Source organism: Oncorhynchus nerka, linkage group LG14 (assembly GCF_034236695.1).
Source record: "Oncorhynchus nerka isolate Pitt River linkage group LG14, Oner_Uvic_2.0, whole genome shotgun sequence".
Lineage (NCBI taxonomy): Eukaryota > Metazoa > Chordata > Actinopteri > Salmoniformes > Salmonidae > Oncorhynchus > Oncorhynchus nerka.
Genome location: NC_088409.1, coordinates 9,023,754 through 9,044,521, shown reverse-complemented (window position 1 = coordinate 9,044,521; position 20,768 = coordinate 9,023,754). Strand labels below are relative to the sequence as shown.

The 20,768-nt window shown below is 41.1% G+C and overlaps 1 protein-coding gene across 2 annotated transcripts; it reads right to left on the bottom strand.

Annotated features, from left to right (window-relative positions):
• Positions 1-7,927: 7,927 nt before the first annotated feature.
• Positions 7,928-19,347, bottom strand: LOC115120759 (protein lifeguard 1-like). Of its 2 annotated transcripts, none has more exons than XM_065027314.1 (10): positions 19,272-19,347; positions 18,401-18,967; positions 15,443-15,521; positions 14,109-14,162; positions 12,887-12,977; positions 12,765-12,802; positions 10,868-10,955; positions 9,242-9,331; positions 8,859-8,906; positions 7,928-8,253 (listed from the first exon to the last, which is right to left on the bottom strand). In XM_065027314.1, exons 2-10 carry the CDS (start codon positions 18,825-18,827, stop codon positions 8,104-8,106), a joined length of 1,065 nt encoding a protein of 354 aa, XP_064883386.1. In that variant the 5' UTR covers positions 18,828-18,967; positions 19,272-19,347; the 3' UTR covers positions 7,928-8,103. The 2 variants fall into 2 exon arrangements, with proteins under 2 accessions (XP_064883386.1, XP_064883387.1); XM_065027315.1 differs by having other exon boundaries at positions 18,401-18,864; positions 19,272-19,312.
• Positions 19,348-20,768: the final 1,421 nt, after the last annotated feature.

Sequence of the window (20,768 nt, the reverse complement as noted above, 5' to 3'; positions counted from 1 at the left end):
CTACTTGGGTGGAATGTTTTTTTTTCCAATACAAAAACATACAAATCTATATCAATCTTAACCAGTCCTTTCTATGGAGTTGTACCTTTTATATTTCCGTCATTTAGCAGACGTAATGTCATTTTTGTTAGAAAACATCTATATTTCTATCACCATCAGTGCTGTTTTCTATTGAGTTTTACTTCTGAGATTAATGTTATTTTTTATTATTATAAAACAGTGGGAAAAAAAAAAAAAAGTTCAGCAACGCTTTCTATTATCTACATTCATACAGTCCCGTTAAAGTATTTATACCACTTTGACCTGTTCTACATTATCTACATTCATACAGTCCCGTTAAAGTATTTATACCACTTTGACCTGTTCTACATTCATACAGTCCCGTCAATGTATTTATACCACTTTGACCTGTTCTACATTATCTACATTCATACAGTCCCGTTAAAGTATTTATACCACTTTGACCTGTTCTACATTCATACAGTCCCATCAATGTATTTATACCACTTTGACCTGTTCTACATTATCTACATTCATACAGTCCCATCAATGTATTTATACCACTTTGATGTTCTACATTCATACAGTCCCGTCAATGTATTTATACCACTTTGACCTGTTCTACATTATCTACATTCATACAGTCCCGTTAAAGTATTTATACCACTTTGACCTGTTCTACATTCATACAGTCCCGTCAATGTATTTATACCACTTTGACCTGTTCTACATTCATACAGTCCCGTCAATGTATTTATACCACTTTGACCTGTTCTACATTCATACAGTCCCGTTAAAGTATTTATACCACTTTGACCTGTTCTACATTCATACAGTCCCGTCAATGTATTTATACCACTTTGACCTGTTCTACATTCATACAGTCCCGTTAAAGTATTTATACCACTTTGACCTGTTCTACATTCATACAGTCCCATCAATGTATTTATACCACTTTGACCTGTTCTACATTCATACAGTCCCATCAATGTATTTATACCACTTTGACCTGTTCTACATTATCTACATTCATACAGTCCCGTCAAAGTATTTATACCACTTTGACCTGTTCTACATTCATACAGTCCCGTCAAAGTATTTATACCACTTTGACCTGTTCTACATTATCTACATTCATACAGTCCCGTCAATGTATTTATACCACTTAGACCTGTTCTACATTATCTACATTCATACAGTCCCGTCAATGTATTTATACCACTTTGACCTGTTCTACATTCATACAGTCCCGTCAATGTATTTATACCACTTTGACCTGTTCTACATTATCTACATTCATACAGTCCCATCAATGTATTTATACCACCTTGACCTGTTCTACATTCATACAGTCCCGTCAATGTATTTATACCACTTTGACCTGTTCTACATTATCTACATTCATACAGTCCCGTCAATGTATTTATACCACTTTGACCTGTTCTACATTCATACAGTCCCATCAATGTATTTATACCACTTTGACCTGTTCTACATTCATACAGTCCCGTCAATGTATTTATACCACTTTGACCTGTTCTACATTATCTACATTCATACAGTCCCGTCAATGTATTTATACCACTTTGACCTGTTCTACATTATCTACATTCATACAGTCCCGTCAATGTATTTATACCACTTTGACCTGTTCTACATTATCTACATTCATACAGTCCCGTCAATGTATTTATACCACTTTGACCTGTTCTACATTATCTACATTCATACAGTCCCGTCAATGTATTTATACCACTTTGACCTGTTCTACATTCAAATTTATACCACTTTGACCTGTTCTACATTATCTACATTCATACAGTCCCGTCAATGTATTTATACCACTTTGACCTGTTCTACATTATCTACATTCATACAGTCCCATCAATGTATTTATACCACTTTGACCTGTTCTACATTATCTACATTCATACAGTCCCATCAATGTATTTATACCACTTTGACCTGTTCTACATTATCTACATTCATACAGTCCCGTCAATGTATTTATACCACTTTGACCTGTTCTACATTCATACAGTCCCATCAATGTATTTATACCACTTTGACCTGTTCCACATTATCTACATTCATACAGTCCCGTCAATGTATTTATACCACTTTGACCTGTTCTACATTCATACAGTCCCGTCAATGTATTTATACCACTTTGACCTGTTCTACATTATCTACATTCATACAGTCCCGTCAATGTATTTATACCACTTTGACCTGTTCCACATTATCTACATTCATACAGTCCCGTTAAAGTATTTATACCACTTTGACCTGTTCCACATTTTGTTGTTACAGCCTGAATTCAAAATGGATTAAATGTATTGTGGGTTTTTTTCTCACCCATCTATACACAATACCCCGTAATGACATCACAATACCCCGTAATGACATCACAATACCCCGTAATGACATCACAATACCTCGTAATGACATCACAATACGCCACAATAACAAAGTGAAAACATGTTTTTAGATTTTTCTTTTGCAAATGTATTGAAAATGAAAAACAGAAATATCTCATTTACACAAGTATTCACACCCCTAAATCAATACATGTTAGAATCCCCTTTGCCAGCGATTACAGCTGTGAGTCTTTCAGGGTCTCATGGTCAATTCGACGTCTGCTAATCAGGTTAACGCGGAGCTATCTGGAGCCCTCTGCCTTGTTACAAAATTTGAGAGACACACGGCGATGATGCGGTACGGAACTCAATTTGGCCTCTGCGTGCCTCCGGAGACTTCGCAATTGCGTCACACCATCCATAAGGCGCCACCGACCACATTGTCGGATCAAGCATGTATTGTCTCTTAGTCTCTCTAAGAGCTTTGCACACCTGGAATGGCAAGACAGCCATTTTCAAGTCTTGCCATAGATTTTCAAGCTGATTTAAGTCCAAACTGTAACTAGGCCTCTCGGGAACATTACATGTCGTCGTGGTAAGCAACTCCTGTGTAGATTTGGCCTTGTGTTTTAGGTTATTCTCCCGTTGAAAGGTGCATTTGTCTCCCAGTGTCTTGGAAAGCAGACTGAACCAGGTTTTCCTCTAGGATTTTGCCTGTGTTTAACTCTATTCCATTTATCTTCATCCTAAAAAAAACTCCCAAGTCCTCGCCGTTGACAAGCATGCCCATAACATGATACAATGTTGTTGACCCATCCTCAGTGTTCTCCTATCACAGCCATTAAATTCAGTACTGTTTTAAACTCACCATTGGCCTCATGGTGAAATCCCTGAGCGGTTTCCTTCCTCTCTGGCAACTGAGTTGGGAAGGATGTCTGTGTCTTTGTAGTGACTGGGTTTATTGATACACCATCCAAAGTGTCATTGATATCTTCACCATGCTCAAAGGGATATTCAATGTCAGCTTTTTTATTTTAATCTTTTTTTTTAACCATTTACCAATAGGTGCCTTTCTTTGCAAGGAGAACCTCCCTGGTGTTTGTGGTTGAATCTGTGTTTAAAATTCACTGCTTGACTGAGGGACCTTTACAGATAATGGTTTGTGTGGGTTACAGGTAGTAATTCAAAAGTCCATGCAACTTAAGTGACTTGTTAAGCATATTTTCACTACTGAACTTAGGCCATAACAAGGGGGTTGAGATCCTTGATTAAAAACCTGCACCAGACCTCAGACTGGGGCGAAGGTTCACCTTCCATCAGGACTACGACCCTAAGCACACAGCCAAGACAACGCAGGAGTGGCTTCGGGACAAGTCTCTGAATGTCCTTGAGTGGCCCAGCCAGAGCCCGATCAAACATCTCTGGAGATAACTGAAAATAGCTGAACAGCAAAGCTCCCCATCCAACCTGACAGAGCTTGAGAGGATCTGCAGAGAAGAATGGGAGAAACTCCCCAAATACAAGCGTGCCAAGTTTGTAGTGTCGTACCGAAGAAGCCTCGAGGCTGTAATCGTGCCAAAGGTGCTTCAACAAAACAATGAATTAAAGGGACTGAATACTTATGCAAATGTGATATTTCAGTTTTTTTTAATAAACTTGTTAAAATTTCTAAAAATCTGTTTTTGCTTTGTCATTATGAGGTATTGTGTGTGTATATTCATGAAAAAAAGAACAATTGAATCCATTTTTGAATAAGTCTGTAACGTAACAAAATGGGGATAAGTCAAAAGGTCTGAATACTTTCCAAATGCCCTGTATACGGCACAGCTGTCAATGTTTTGGTCCTTAAATTAAACAAGTTCCTTTAACCAATGTTGGTTTTTAATGCAGGGCTGACAGACAAGTTCCTTTAACCAATGTTGGTCTTTAATGCAGGGCTGACAGACAAGTTCCTTTAACCAATGTTGGTCTTTTATGCAGGGCTGACAGACAAGTTCCTTTAACCAATGTTGGTCTTTAATGCAGGGCTGACAGACAAGTTCCTTTAACCAATGTTGGTCTTTAATGCAGGGCTGACAGACAAGTTTCTTCAACCAATGTTGGTCTTTAATGCAGGGCTGACAGACAAGTTTCTTTAACCAATGTTGGTCTTTAATGCAGGGCTTTAATGCAGGGCTGACAGACAAGTTTCTTGCCTTTTCTACCTTCCACTTTCTCCCTTCCACTTCCATTTCTTTTGCGATAATGCTGCAATTAGTTGGTTGTAATTTTGGGTAGAGCAGACATTTCCCTATATTGTTGCGTGTGTGACATAACTCCACCATTCCTAATAATGATATCATTTACAAAGATTATACTGTTTCTAAAAATGTATTTCCAAAAGATAACATTTTTTAAAGTCTATTTGAATTTCAACCATAATATTTGTTGTAAAATTTGTTCTATCTTTTCTGGAGGATTAAACTGAAATTACAACCAACTTCAATTGTGCATTTAAAAGAAAACATGAATCGTTCAATGCCACCTTTGTTTCTAAAGCCCAGGATTTCTAGCCCCTTGATCTTATTGTTGGATCTGATTTTAATAGCTAACATTTCGATGGCCATAATAAATATATATGCCGATAGTGGACAACCTTGTTTTTCTCCTCTTGACAGTTGAATACTTTCTGAGAAGTAGCCAATATTTACTATTTTACACCTGGGGTGACTATACATAACTTTAACCTATTGTATAAGAGATTCTCCTAAATTGAAATATTCCAGGCATTTATATATAAACTCCAGTCGTACTTTATCAAAAGGCTTTTCAAAATCAGCTATGAATACCAGGCCTGGTTTCCCAGATTTTTCATAATGTTTTGTTTCCAGTACTCGTCTTATATTATCTCCAATGTATCGTCCATGTAAAAAACCTGTCTGATTAGGATGAATAATATCAGACAATACCTTTTTAAATGTTGCTTTTCATTATACATTTAATCAGTAAACATGTTGGGGCTAAAAAAACAAGCATTTCTGTTGACTTGGGTATTTCTGTTGGGGCTAGGAACATTAAATGACAATTTCTGTTTTAAATTCAGACTAACACAAGCATTTCTGTTGGACAAACACAAGATTTCTGTTGGTGCTAGGAACACAAGCATTTCTGTTGGTATTAGGAACACAAGCATTTCTATTGGAGCTAGGAACACAAGCATTTCTGTTGGGGCTAGGAACACAAGCATTTCTATTGGAGCTAGGAACACAAGCATTTCTGTTGGGGCTAGGAACACAAGAGTTTCTGTTGGGGCTAGGAACACAAGCATTTCTGTTGGAGCTAGGAACACAAGCATTTCTGTTGGGGCTAGGAACACAAGCATTTCTATTGGAGCCAGGAACACAAGCATTTCTGTTGGGGCTAGGAACACAAGCATTTCTGTTGAAGCTAGGAACACAAGCATTTCTGTTGGGGCTAGGAACACAAGCATTTCTGTTGGGGCTAGGAACACAAGCATTTCTATTGAAGCTAGGAACAAAATCGTTTCTGTTGGAGCCAGGAACACAAGCATTTCTGTTGAAGGGAACAAAATCGTTTCTGTTGGAGCCAGGAACACAAGCATTTCTATTGAAGCTAGGAACAAAATTGTTTCTGTTGGAGCCAGGAACACAAGCATTTCTGTTGGGGCTAGGAACAAAAGCATTTCTGTTGGAGCCAGGAACACAAGCATTTCTGTTGGGGCTAGGAACACAAGCATTTCTGTTGGGGCTAGGAACACAAGCATTTCTGTTGGGGCTAGGAACACAAGCATTTCTGTTGGAGCTAGGAACACAAGCATTTCTGTTGGGGCTAGGAACACAAGCATTTCTGTTGGGGCTAGGAACACAAGCATTTCTGTTGGAGCTAGGAACACAAGCATTTCTATTGGAGCTAGGAACACAAGCATTTCTGTTGGGGCTAGGAACACAAGCATTTCTATTGGAGCTAGGAACACAAGCATTTCTGTTGGGGCTAGGAACACAAGAGTTTCTGTTGGGGCTAGGAACACAAGCATTTCTGTTGGAGCTAGGAACACAAGCATTTCTGTTGAAGCTAGGAACACAAGCATTTCTGTTGAAGCTAGGAACACAAGCATTTCTGTTGGGGCTAGGAACACAAGCATTTCTGTTGGGGCTAGGAACACAAGCATTTCTGTTGGGGCTAGGAACACAAGCATTTCTGTTGGAGCTAGGAACACAAGCATTTCTGTTGGGGCTAGGAACACAAGCATTTCTGTTGGGGCTAGGAACACAAGCATTTCTGTTGGGGCTAGGAACACAAGCATTTCTGTTGGAGCTAGGAACACAAGCATTTCTATTGGAGCTAGGAACACAAGCATTTCTGTTGGGGCTAGGAACACAAGCATTTCTATTGGAGCCAGGAACACAAGCATTTCTGTTGGGGCTAGGAACACAAGCATTTCTGTTGGGGCTAGGAACACAAGCATTTCTGTTGGGGCTAGGAACACAAGCATTTCTGTTGGGGCTAGGAACACAAGCATTTCTATTGAAGCTAGGAACAAAATCGTTTCTGTTGGAGCCAGGAACACAAGCATTTCTATTGAAGCTAGGAACAAAATCGTTTCTGTTGGAGCCAGGAACACAAGCATTTCTATTGAAGCTAGGAACAAAATTGTTTCTGTTGGAGCCAGGAACACAAGCATTTCTATTGAAGCTAGGAACAAAATCGTTTCTGTTGGAGCCAGGAACACAAGCATTTCTGTTGGGGCTAGGAACACAAGCATTTCTGTTGGGGCTAGGAACACAAGCATTTCTGTTGGGGCTAGGAACACAAGCATTTCTGTTGGAGCTAGGAACACAAGCATTTCTGTTGGGGCTAGGAACACAAGCATTTCTGTTGATGCTAGGAACACAAGCATTTCTGTTGGAGCTAGGAACACAAGCATTTCTATTGGAGCTAGGAACACAAGCATTTCTGTTGGGGCTAGGAACACAAGCATTTCTATTGGAGCTAGGAACACAAGCATTTCTGTTGGGGCTAGGAACACAAGAGTTTCTGTTGGGGCTAGGAACACAAGCATTTCTGTTGGAGCTAGGAACACAAGCATTTCTGTTGGGGCTAGGAACACAAGCATTTCTGTTGGGGCTAGGAACACAAGCATTTCTGTTGGGGCTAGGAACACAAGCATTTCTGTTGGGGCTAGGAACACAAGCATTTCTATTGAAGCTAGGAACAAAATCATTTCTGTTGGAGCCAGGAACACAAGCATTTCTGTTGGGGCTAGGAACACAAGCATTTCTGTTGGGGCTAGGAACACAAGCATTTCTGTTGGAGCTAGGAACACAAGCATTTCTATTGGAGCTAGGAACACAAGCATTTCTGTTGGGGCTAGGAACACAAGCATTTCTGTTGGAGCTAGGAACACAAGCATTTCTGTTGGGGCTAGGAACACAAGCATTTCTGTTGGGGCTAGGAACACAAGCATTTCTATTGGGGCTAGGAACACAAGCATTTCTGTTGGGGCTAGGAACACAAGCATTTCTGTTGGGGCTAGGAACACAAGCATTTCTGTTGGGGCTAGGAACACAAGCATTTTGCTACACCCTCAATAACATCTGCTAAATACGTGTATGTGACCAATACATTTGATTTGATTTGATTTTTAAAAAGGCATTATCCTAATTTCCTACTCCACGCTCTGTCCCTCAACTACATCAGGGCAGGTGGCTTGTTGCGTTATCTGACGTGACAACAGCGTATTAAGTTAACGGCTGAGTCCAATGAGTGCCAGTAGCATGGTGAACAGAGAGATGATGTCCAGGTACAGGTTGAGAGCAGCAAAGATGTACTCCTCTGGTGAAATGCTGTATTTGTGGTTCCCGCCCAGTATGAGCTGAGTGTCCATCACCAGGTACTGGAGAGAGATATATATATATATACACACATATACACCATAATTTGCAAATAAATTCATTACAAATCCTACAATGTGATTTTCTGGATTTTTTTCTCTCATTTTGTCTGTCATAGAAGTGTACCTATGCTAAATAATTACAGGCCTCTCTCATCTTTTTAAGTGGGAGAACTTGCACAATTGGTGGCTGACTAAATACTTTTTTGCCCCACTGTATATATATATATATATATATACACACACACACATATACACGAATCAGTTGTTATATTACGACCAAAAAATACATATTACCGTGTAGGTTGTTTCTGACTGCTTACAGAATGAGTCATACACAACTTTTTTTTCATTTTAAAAACCCCCACATGGGCGACCATTCCTAAGCTTCTTAAAGATTGTGTATAAAGGACTACATACACTTTTATTGAGATGTCAGTGAACGTGTATTGCTTGGTGGTATGAAGGTGCCTGAAAGGACTAGCTTTCTCAACAACCCTAGCCAATGAAAGGACTAGCTTTCTTAACAACCCTAGCCAATGAAAGGACTAGATTTCTTAACAACCCTAGCCAATGAAAGGACTAGCTAGAGGAAGAATGTTACTTACCAAGGAAAATAGCAAGGTTCCCAGGCAAGCGTACACAATGTACACATACTATGGATTAAAAACACAAGACTAAGTTAGTTCCTGAACAAGTGTATTTCTAAAACTGAAACATGGTTAATGTTCTTTAATCTCCATTACAAGTACACAAGATCAAATACTGTTGTTTTAAAAAGGGGCAATCTGCGATGGGTACATCCATTTTCGGGCCAGTCAATGCATCCATAGCCTATGAATGTGAGCGTGGTTACATTTGTCCAGACACATTCTTCAGCTGTTTACCAAAACAGTGGCGTGGAAGGCATTGTTACTGTTTAAATAGCAGATTGCCCCTTTTTAAATATTTTGTACATACTGGTATACCTGTGAAATGACTGTTGACTTACCTGGGATCGCATGATTCCACACAACAATGCAAAGGATATGAGAGTCCAACAGAACACCCACAAGCCCCCACTGGCTAAGGTGAAGTCCCACTATAACAGAAATGAGGAAAGATGGTACACTGCTAGTAAGCTACATTTAGCAGACACTCTTAATCAGAGCCACTTAGTCAGTGCATTTAACTAAGATACACTTAAACTGATCTGTCTTTTATCCAAATCATATAACTCACTCTGTCCACTTCATCAGCAAAACTGTCGAAATCATGAACTGTCTAAATCACGAACTGTCTAAATCACGAACTGTCTAAATCACGAACTGTCAAAATCACGAACTGTCTAAATCACGAACTGTCAAAATCACGAACTGTCTAAATCACGAACTGTCTAAATCACGAACTGTCAAAATCACTAACTGTCTAAATCACGAACTGTCTAAATCACGAACTGTCTAAATCACGAACTGTCTAAATCACGAACTGCCAAAATCACGAACTGTCTAAATCACGAACTGTCGAAATCACGAACTGTCGAACTCATGCTCAAAACCAGCTTGGGATAGTTTGCTATATCAGTGCAACAGTTTTTGTGACAAAATCATGGTGGAGTTGAAAATGCATTAACTTAGATCGTTTTGTCCGGTACATGGAAACTTACCCGCAAAACTTTTTTTTAACGTGCCATACCTCATCACACTCAGCCTGCAATTGCATTTCCTTGAAACCTCGCGTCCTCTCTCCTCGCCTCCTTCTCAAAACCCATTGGATGAAAAGGTCAGAGCTCCCGCCCTTCTGACCTTTTCATCCAATGGGTTTTGAGAAAGAGGAACCTCAGGACCTTGTCATCCAATGGGTTTTGAGAAGGAGGAACCTCAGGACCTTGTCATCCAATAGGTTTTGAGAAGGAGGAACCTCAGGACCTTGTCATCCAATAGGTTTTGAGAAGGAGGAACCTCAGGACCTTGTCATCCAATAGGTTTTGAGAAGGAGGAACCTCAGGACCTTGTCATCCAATAGGTTTTTGAGAATGAGGAACCTCAGGACCTTGTCATCCAATAGGTTTTGAGAAGGAGGAACCTCAGGACCTTGTCATCCAATAGGTTTTGAGAAGGAGGAACCTCAGGACCTTGTCATCCAATAGGTTTTGAGAAGGAGGAACCTCAGGACCTTGTCATCCTATAGGTTTTGAGAAGGAGGAACCTCAGGACCTTGTCATCCAATAGGTTTTGAGAAGGAGGCGAGGAGAGAGGATGTGACGAATCAAGGAAATGCTTTTGAGATTCTCCCCATTTTGACGTAGTAATTTGAATTCCATGCAGGTCATCAGGAGGCGTAAGCCAATGATTTAAACTCGTCAGCAAACATTCTATAACTGCAGGTGGCACTAAATCACCAACCTGGCTTTGACCTGTTCAGCCTGTACACACTGCAGCACAGTAGATGGTGGTATGCAGTGCGTTATTGTTTCTTCATAGATTACCAGAACACTCACAAGTTGAAGGAGAGGAAATGGACTACTTTAAAAAATGGAAGACAGCCACTAAGGGCGCTGCCCGTGCTTTCACAGAACACGGTCATTTACAAGGATTTCAGGTGTGCCATCTTTCTACATCTATGGAGAGAGACGTACTCTGGACTGCATGGCGAAGACACTCAGAGCCAGGGAGACCAGTGCTGTGGCGCCCACAGCCCACATAACAGCTTCCGCCTCATAGAACCTGCAACACAAACCAAACTCTCGTCTATCACTGAAAAAGGGTTTTCCACCAAAATTCCCGAGGCTTTTACAGAAGTCCTGGTTGGACGATGCCCCCGGAATTGGGAGGGAATAAGAATGAAAGCAGGAATTCTCCAACCATGATTTCTGTAAAACTTGACATTTTTTAGGAAAGTTACCGAAGTTTTTCAACCCTACAGTGAAATATTACTAGATCTATTAGTCAGGTATCCCTTCAAATCTCCATGGAGGATTGGTTTAGACATGAGCTCATACTGCTAACCTCCATGGAGGATTGGTTTAGACACGAGCTCATACTATAAACCTCCATGGAGGATTGGTTTAGACATGAGCTCATACTATAAACCTCCATGGAGGATTGGTTTAGACATGAACTCATACTGCCAACCTCCATGGAGGATTGGTTTAGACATGAACTCATACTGCCAACCTCCATGGAGGATTGGTTTAGACATGAACTCATACTGCCCACCTCCATGGAGGATTGGTTTAGACATGAACTCATACTGCCAACCTCCATGGAGGATTGGTTTAGACATGAACTCATACTGCCCACCTCCATGGAGGATTGGTTTAGACATGAACTCATACTGCCAACCTCCATGGAGGATTGGTTTAGACATGAACTCATACTGCCCACCTCCATGGAGGATTGGTTTAGACATGAGCTCATACTGCCAACCTCCATGGAGGATTGGTTTAGACACGAGCTCATACTGCTAACCTCCATGGAGGATTGGTTTAGACATGAGCTCATACTGCTAACCTCCATGGAGGATTGGTTTAGACATGAGCTCATACTGCCAACCTCCATGGAGGATTGGTTTAGACATGAACTCATACTGCCAACCTCCATGGAGGATTGGTTTAGACATGAGCTCATACTACCCACCTCCATGGAGGATTGGTTTAGACATGAACTCATACTGCCAATCTCCATGGAGGATTGGTTTAGACATGAGCTCATACTGCTAACCTCCATGGAGGATTGGTTTAGACATGAGCTCATACTGCCAACCTCCATGGAGGATTGGTTTAGACATGAACTTATACTGCCAACCTCCATGGAGGATTGGTTTAGACATGAACTCATACTGCCCACCTCCATGGAGGATTGGTTTAGACATGAGCTCATACTGCTAACCTCCATGGAGGATTGGTTTAGACATGAACTCATACTGCCAACCTCCATGGAGGATTGGTTTAGACATGAGCTCATACTACCCACCTCCATGGAGGATTGGTTTAGACATGAGCTCATACTGCCAACCTCCATGGAGGATTGGTTTAGACATGAGCTCATACTATAAACCTCCATGGAGGATTGGTTTAGACATGAGCTCATACTGCCCACCTCCATGGAGGATTGGTTTAGACATGAGCTCATACTGCTAACCTCCATGGAGGATTGGTTTAGACATGAGCTCATACTGCCCACCTCCATGGAGGATTGGTTTAGACATGAGCTCATACTGCTAACCTCCATGGAGGATTGGTTTAGACATGAGCTCATACTGCTAACCTCCATGGAGGATTGGTTTAGACATGAGCTCATACTGCCCACCTCCATGGAGGATTGGTTTAGACATGAACTCATACTGCTAACCTCCATGGAGGATTGGTTTAGACATGAGCTCATACTGCCCACCTCCATGGAGGATTGGTTTAGACATGATCTCATACTACCAACCCGCCGTGTGCATGACTAACATGCTGGATGGTAAAGGATTTAGTCTATCCATCAGAGAGCAAGTACATCAGGGTCCCTCCAGAGGCATGCAGTACTCACACAGTCACAGAGCCCAGCAGTAGACCTTCTGCAGTGGTCTACACAGAAAAATAACACAAAGGTCAGACGATACAACCAACGTGAGAAACGTTTATTGATGCCTTCTTGGAATCGATACTTACAAACAGTCCCAAGGCCAGGAAATTGAGCGGGACCTTCCGACGTACATTGACACAACAGGACAAGGAAATGATGAGGACAATCACCACTGCTCTGTTCAGGAAACAGCGGTACAATGTATTAATACAATATGGTACAATCACCACTGCTCTGTTCAGGAAACAGCGGTACAATGTATTAATACAATATGGTACAATCACCACTGCTCTGTTCAGGAAACAGCGGTACAATGTATTAATACAATATGGTACAATCACCACTGCTCTGTTCAGGAAACAGCGGTACAATGTATTAATACAATATGGTACAATCACCACTGCTCTGTTCAGGAAACAGCGGTACAATGTATTAATACAATATGGTACAATCACAGCGCTCAATATAAAGGTCTTCGTGTGCGGGGTTCATTTGTCCGTTGTTTAGATGTCAGGGCCTGTGTTCATAAAGTGACTCAGAGTAGGAGTGCTGATTTGGCATCAGGTCCAATGTCCATGTCATGGCATTTAATATGATTTGTGAGAGACAATTTACCTATTTACCTGATTCATTTTATATTAATTGTTAACCATTAATATTTAACTAATAGTAAGACATTTCTGTCCTGATAGTGTCTCTGTTTTTATGGTCTCCACTCTAGCTTCCTGCAGCTAATCTGGGAGTATGGTCACTAGAGATGGCTTGAGCTGACAAAATTAGTTAAAAAACTGCATTACCTAGACAAGAATGTGTTTTACTAGAGAAAGCTTAGGAGCAGAACAATCCCTCACTGTCTCAAAATCATCCTTCCATCTGGGAAACTAAGCCAGGGTGGGGTTAAGACAACAACCCTGTGCAGATAACGACTGGATGAACCCAGAGTGGATTATGATGCTCCTTGGTCTGCATGGGAGGGGTTGAACCAACCATGACTAAGCATTCTTAGCGTCAGTCGTATAAAGAACTCTGCGTTTGTGTAAAAGTTAGGTTACTCGGTTCAACACTCAAGGGTGTTTGGTCGACCAGCCTCATTATTGCAATAATTAATCGATATTGAACAAAAGATGATTGTTTGAAGAAATAACAAAGTTCTCTCTCATTCGATTAGAATATTCCACGACATGATCTAAAAGACCCAATCAGATCCTAGATCAGCACTCCTGCTGTGGGAAGGTTTCTGAATACAGGCCCAGGAGTAAAAGCAGAGAGATTCTGTAGGATTCAGTGGACGTCGTGACATTTACTTACATCATGCAGGATGAAAACCAGTAGGTCTTCATAGACCAGAGCCTCAGAGCCTCCCTACGACGATTACAGAAGACAACTCATCTCTTTGTTTCATACACTTCTTGTAGGTACATTATAAAGCTGTGGTATTGTGCAGTTAAAAATATAACATTGGAATCTAACGGGGGAAACTGCTTTCAACACTTCAACGTGTTGGGACAACTGCATGTGTTGAAGTCTTAATGTGTTGAAGTCTTAATGTGTTGAAGTCTTAATGTGTTGAAGTCTTAAAGTGTTGAAGTCTTAAAGTGTTGAAGTCTTAATGTGTTGAAGTCTTAATGTGTTGAAGTCTTAATGTGTTGAAGTCTTAATGTGTTGAAGTCTTAAAGTGTTGAAGTCTTAATGTGTTGAAGTCTCAATGTGTTGAAGTCTTAATGTGTTGAAGTCTTAATGTGTTGAAGTCTTAAAGTGTTGAAGTCTTAATGTGTTGAAGTCTCAATGTGTTGAAGTCTTAATGTGTTGAAGTCTTAATGTGTTGAAGTCTTAAAGTGTTGAAGTCTTAATGTGTTGAAGTCTCAATGTGTTGAAGTCTCAATGTGTTGAAGTCTTAATGTGTTGAAGTCTTAAAGTGTTGAAGTGTTAAAGTGTTGAAGTCTTAAAGTGTTGAAGTCTTAAAGTGTTGAAGTCTTAAAGTGTTGAAGTGTTAAAGTGTTGAAGTGTTAAAGTGTTAGTGTTGAAGTCTTAAAGTGTTGAAGTCTTAATGTGTTGAAGTCTTAAAGTGTTGAAGTCTTAAAGTGTTGAAGTCTTAAAGTGTTGAAGTCTTAATGTGTTGAAGTCTTAAAGTGTTGAAGTGTTAAAGTGTTGAAGTGTTAAAGTGTTAGTGTTAAAGTGTTGAAGTCTTAAAGTGTTGAGGTGTTTAGGTGTTAAAGTTTTAATGTTGGGTAACACGTAAAAGTGTTAGTGTTAAAATGTTAATGTCGGGTAACACAAAGTGTTAAAATGTTAATGTTGGGTAACACAAAGTGTTGAAGTCTTAAAATGTTAATGTTAAGTAACACAAAGTGTTAAAATGTTAATGTTAATGTGTTGAAGTCTTAAAGTGTTGAAGTCTTAATGTGTTGAAGTCTTAAAGTGTTGAAGTGTTTAGGTGTTAAAGTTTTAATGTTGGGTAACACTTAAAAGTGTTGAAGTCTTAAAGTGTTGAAGTCTTAATGTGTTGAATTGTTAAAGTGTTGAAGTGTTTAGGTGTTAAAATGTTAATGTCGGGTAACACAAAGTGTTGAAGTCTTAAAGTGTTGAAGTCTTAATTAAAGTGTTGAAGTTTTATAGTTGGGTAACACTCAAAAGTGCCTCACCAATACAGAAAGGCACAGATGATCCCAAAGGTGACTAGAAGCTGAATCATCAGAGTCAGGTACACCTTCTTTATAAAGCCTGTGGAAACAAATCACTTAACAGTCACCAGGTGTTTACTGTGGTCCCACTGAGTCAGGTACACCTTAACCAGGTGTTTACTGTGGGTCCACTGAGTCAGGTATACCTTAACCAGGTGTTTACTGTGGTCCACTGAGTCAGGTATACCTTAACCAGGTGTTTACTGTGGTCCCACTGAGTCAGGTATACCTTAACCAGGTGTTTACTGTGGGTCCACTGAGTCAGGTATACCTTAACCAGGTGTTTACTGTGGGTCCACTGAGTCAGGTATACCTTAACCAGGTGTTTACAGTGCTCCCACTGAGTCAGGTATACCTTAACCAGGTGTTTACAGTGGGTCCACTGAGTCAGGTATACCTTAACCAGGTGTTTACAGTGGGTCCACTGAGTCAGGTATACCTTAACCAGGTGTTTACTGTGGGCCCACTGAGTCAGGTATACCTTAACCAGGTGTTTACTGTGGTCCCACTGAGTCAGGTATACCTTAACCAGGTGTTTACTGTGGTCCCACTGAGTCAGGTATACCTTAACCAGGTGTTTACTGTGGGTCCACTGAGTCAGGTATACCTTAACCAGGTGTTTACTGTGGGCCCACTGAGTCAGGTATACCTTAACCAGGTGTTTACTGTGGGTCCACTGAGTCAGGTATACCTTAACCAGGTGTTTACTGTGGTCCCACTGAGTCAGGTTTACCTTAACCAGGTGTTTACTGTGGGCCCACTTAGTCAGGTTTACCTTAACCAGGTGTTTACTGTGGTCCCACTGAGTCAGGTTTACCTTAACCAGGTGTTTACTGTGGTCCCACTGAGTCAGGTATACCTTAACCAGGTGTTTACTGTGGTCCCACTGAGTCAGGTTTACCTTAACCAGGTGTTTACTGTGGTCCCACTGAGTCAGGTACACCTTAACCAGGTGTTTACAGTGGTCCCACTGAGTCAGGTATACCTTAACCAGGTGTTTACTGTGGGTCCACTGAGTCAGGTATACCTTAACCAGGTGTTTACAGTGGTCCCACTGAGTCAGGTATACCTTAACCAGGTGTTTACTGTGGTCCCACTGAGTCAGGTCAGGTGTTTACTGTGGGTCCACTGAGTCAGGTATACCTTAACCAGGTGTTTACTGTGGTCCCACTGAGTCAGGTTTACCTTAACCAGGTGTTTACAGTGGTCCCACTGAGTCAGGTACACCTTAACCAGGTGTTTACAGTGGACCCACTGAGTCAGGTACACCTTAACCAGGTGTTTACTGTGGGTCCACTGAGTCAGGTACACCTTAACCAGGTGTTTACAGTGGTCCCACTGAGTCAGGTACACCTTAACCAGGTGTTTACAGTGGGCCCACTGAGTCAGGTATACCTTAACCAGGTGTTTACTGTGGGTCCACTGAGTCAGGTATACCTTAACCAGGTGTTTACTGTGGGCCCACTGAGTCAGGTATACCTTAACCAGGTGTTTACTGTGGGCCCACTGAGTCAGGTATACCTTAACCAGGTGTTTACTGTGGTCCCACTGAGTCAGGTTTACCTTAACCAGGTGTTTACAGTGGTCCCACTGAGTCAGGTATACCTTAACCAGGTGTTTACTGTGGTCCCACTGAGTCAGGTATACCTTAACCAGGTGTTTACTGTGGTCCCACTGAGTCAGGTATACCTTAACCAGGTGTTTACTGTGGGCCCACTGAGTCAGGTATACCTTAACCAGGTGTTTACTGTGGTCCCACTGAGTCAGGTTTACCTTAACCAGGTGTCTACAGTGGTCCCACTGAGTCAGGTTTACCTTAACCAGGTGTTTACTGTGGGTCCACTGAGTCAGGTACACCTTAACCAGGTGTTTACAGTGGGCCCACTGAGTCAGGTATACCTTAACCAGGTGTTTACAGTGGGTCCACTGAGTCAGGTTTACCTTAACCAGGTGTTTACTGTGGGTCCACTGAGTCAGGTATACCTTAACCAGGTGTTTACTGTGGTCCCACTGAGTCAGGTATACCTTAACCAGGTGTTTACAGTGGGTCCACTGAGTCAGGTATACCTTAACCAGGTGTTTACAGTGGGTCCACTGAGTCAGGTTTACCTTAACCAGGTGTTTACTGTGGGCCCACTGAGTCAGGTTTACCTTAACCAGGTGTTTACTGTGGTCCCACTGAGTCAGTTTACCTTAACCAGGTGTTTACTGTGGTCCCACTGAGTCAGGTATACCTTAACCAGGTGTTTACTGTGGTCCCACTGAGTCAGGTATACCTTAACCAAGTGTTTACAGTGGTCCCACTGAGTCAGGTACACCTTAACCAGGTGTTTACTGTGGGTCCACTGAGTCAGGTATACCTTAACCAGGTGTTTACAGTGGACCCACTGAGTCAGGTTTACCTTAACCAGGTGTTTACTGTGGTCCCACTGAGTCAGGTATACCTTAACCAGGTGTTTACAGTGGTCCCACTGAGTCAGGTATACCTTAACCAGGTGTTTACTGTGGGCCCCCTGAGTCAGGTTTACCTTAAGCAGGTGGCCCACTGGTAAACTTCAGGCCAATAAGACGGAGCACCGCAGTAGGGCTGCTTTCACCACAAAGCTTGTTTATTCAATGGGTTGCTGATCTAGGATCAGGTTTGTCCTGTCCATACAATCGTATTAATTATGATCTCAAAGGGAAAACTGATCCTAAATCAGCACTCCTACTAGGAGAGGATTGATGCGGGCTCCAGATCATCATGATACAAGGACACCAACCCCCCCCCCAAAAAAAAACGTGTGACTGAGTCTCAAATGGCCCCCTATTCCCTATGTAGTGCACACTACTTTTCAACAGAACCCTATGGACGCTGGTCAAAAGTAGGCGACTACATAGCAAATTAGGGTACCATTTCAGACGTAGGCACCGACTAACCTCTTCTTATGGCTTTGTCATCAAAGCAGCCGGTGTCCTCCAGCCCGGTGGAAGAGTCAGGTGGTAGTGGAGCAGCCCATTGTTGTTGTTGGTCCTCGGGATGACCCTGACCCATGTCGTTATACTGACCTGCTGGTGAGACCACCGCTATGTTGCCAGGGCCAACGTTCAGACCGTAGTGGGGAGAACTGTAGTTCTGTTGGCCATAGGTGTTCTGTTGGCCATAGGTGTTCTGTGGACCATAGGTGTTCTGTTGGCCATAGGTGTTCTGTTGGCCATAGGTGTTCTGTGGACCATAGGTGTTCTGTTGGCCATAGGTGTTCTGTTGGCCATAGGTGTTCTGTTGCCAATAGGTGTTCTGTTGACCATCGTCCTGAGAGTAGGGCGGTGGGAGTTGGACTTCACTGCTTCTTTTCGATTGATCCATGTCACCCTCCTAAAAGATTTTCGTCAGGTAATAAGTCCTAATCATTGACACACAGAGAAATATACCTGTGTCATTAACCAGGAAATAAACCTTCCTCTTCCTTTCACTGTCCTGACAGACACAAGATCCTGTTGAAGACTCTGTGAAATGGAGAGAAAAGCACTAGTAATTGCAACAAAAATTACTAACTATAAAGATATAAAATATATTCATATTTCATCTAAAAAATACAAATATATTTGTAAATAATAGGAGGTAAAATCCAACTCTAAAATCCTCCCCTGCCATTGTGGAATAACCCACGACTGTCGATAGGGAATCTTAATTTAACTAAGTCAGTTACTGACAATACATCACACGTGTAACATACAACAGCAGTCGGCGTAACAAATCCTTTATTAAACATATTGATTGTCTTATAATTCTACCCTCAGATCTACTCACCTCTTCCACAGCGCTCCGGTCTCTTCCTGTAACAGTCCCTCCAGGGCAAAGTCTACCTGTAATCAGTTGGGCTGCATCCCAAACGGACATCTATTCACCCTAATCCCTATGTGGTGCACTACTATATTGGGAATATGTTACCGTTTATGGGGACGGAAACCGTGGTTTTCCCACAGAGACGGGACTTTGCTTTCAGCTAAATTATACATCTTTAAGGAAAAGGTTAAGGTTAGGAGTTAGTTTAAAGAGTTAAGGTTAGGGGTTAGTTTAAAGGGTTAAGGTTAGGAGTTAGTTTAAAGAGTTAAGGTTAGGGGTTAGTTTAAAGGGTTAAGGTTAGGGGTTAGTTTAAAGGGTTAAGGTTAGGAGTTAGTTTAAAGAATTAAGGTTAGGGGTTAGTTTAAAGGGTTAAGGTTAGGGTTAGTTTAAAGGGTTAAGGTTAGGGGTAAGTTTAAAAGGTTAAGGTTAGGAGTTAGTTTAAAGAGTTAAGGTTAGGGGTTAGTTTAAAGGGTTAAGGTTAGGAGTTAGTTTAAAGGGTTAAGGTTAGGGGTAAGTTTAAAGGGTTAAGGTTAGGAGTTAGTTTAAAGGGTTAAGGTTAGGGGTAAGTTTAAAGAGTTAAGGTTAGGAGTTAGTTTAAAGGGTTAAGGTTAGGGGTAAGTTTAAAAGGTTAAGGTTCGGAGTTAGTTTAAAGGGTTAAGGTTAGAGTTAGTTTAAATGGTTAAGGGTTAAGGTTAGGGGTTAGTTTAAAGGGTTAAGGGTTAAGGTTAAGGTTAGGAGTTAGTATAAAGGGTTAAGGTTAGGAGTTAGTTTAAAAGGTTAAGGTTAGGAGTTAGTTTAAAGGGTTAAGGTTAGGGGTTAGTTTAAAGGGTTAAGGGTTAAGGTTAAGGTTAGGAGTTAGTTTAAAGGGTTAAGGATAGGAGTTAGTTTAAAAGGTTAAGGTTAGGAGTTAGTTTAAAGGGTTAAGGTTAGGAGTTAGTTTAAAGGGTTAAGGTTAGGAGTTAGTTTAAAGGGTTAAGGTTAGGAGTTAGTTTTTAGGGTTACGGTTAGGAGTTAGTTTAAAGGGTTAAGGTTAGGGGTTAGTTTAAAGGGTTAAGGTTAGGAGTTAGTTTAAAAGGTTAAGGTTAGGAGTTAGTTTAAAGGGTTAAGGTTAGGAGTTAGTTTAAAGGGTTAAGGTTAGGAGTTAGTTTAAAGGGTTAAGGTTAGGAGTTAGTTTAAAGGGCTACGGTTAGGAGTTAGTTTAAAGGGTTAAGGTTAGGGGTTATTTTAAAGGGTTAAGGTTAGAGTTAGTTTAAAAGGTTAAGGTTAGGAGTTAGCAGCACAATTAGACCCAACCAAATCATGAGAAAACAAAAAGATAATTACTTTACACATTGGAAAGAATTAACAAAAAAACTGAGCAAACTAGAATGCTATTTGTCCCTAAACAGAGAGTACATAGTGGCAGAATACCTGACCACTGTGACTGACCAAAATGAAGGAAAGCTTTGACTATGTACAGAC

Coding starts and splice junctions, on each gene's coding strand:
- LOC115120759 (XM_065027314.1), bottom strand. CDS start 18,827: ATGGATCAATCGAAAAGAAGCAGTGAAGTCCAACTCCCACCGCCCTAC. Junction 15,522..18,400: donor TGACAAAGCCATAAGAAGAG/GTTAGTCGGTGC, acceptor TTGTTTCCACAG/GCTTTATAAAGAAGGTGTAC. Junction 12,803..12,886: donor TCCTGGCCTTGGGACTGTTT/GTAAGTATCGAT, acceptor TTTTCTGTGTAG/ACCACTGCAGAAGGTCTACT.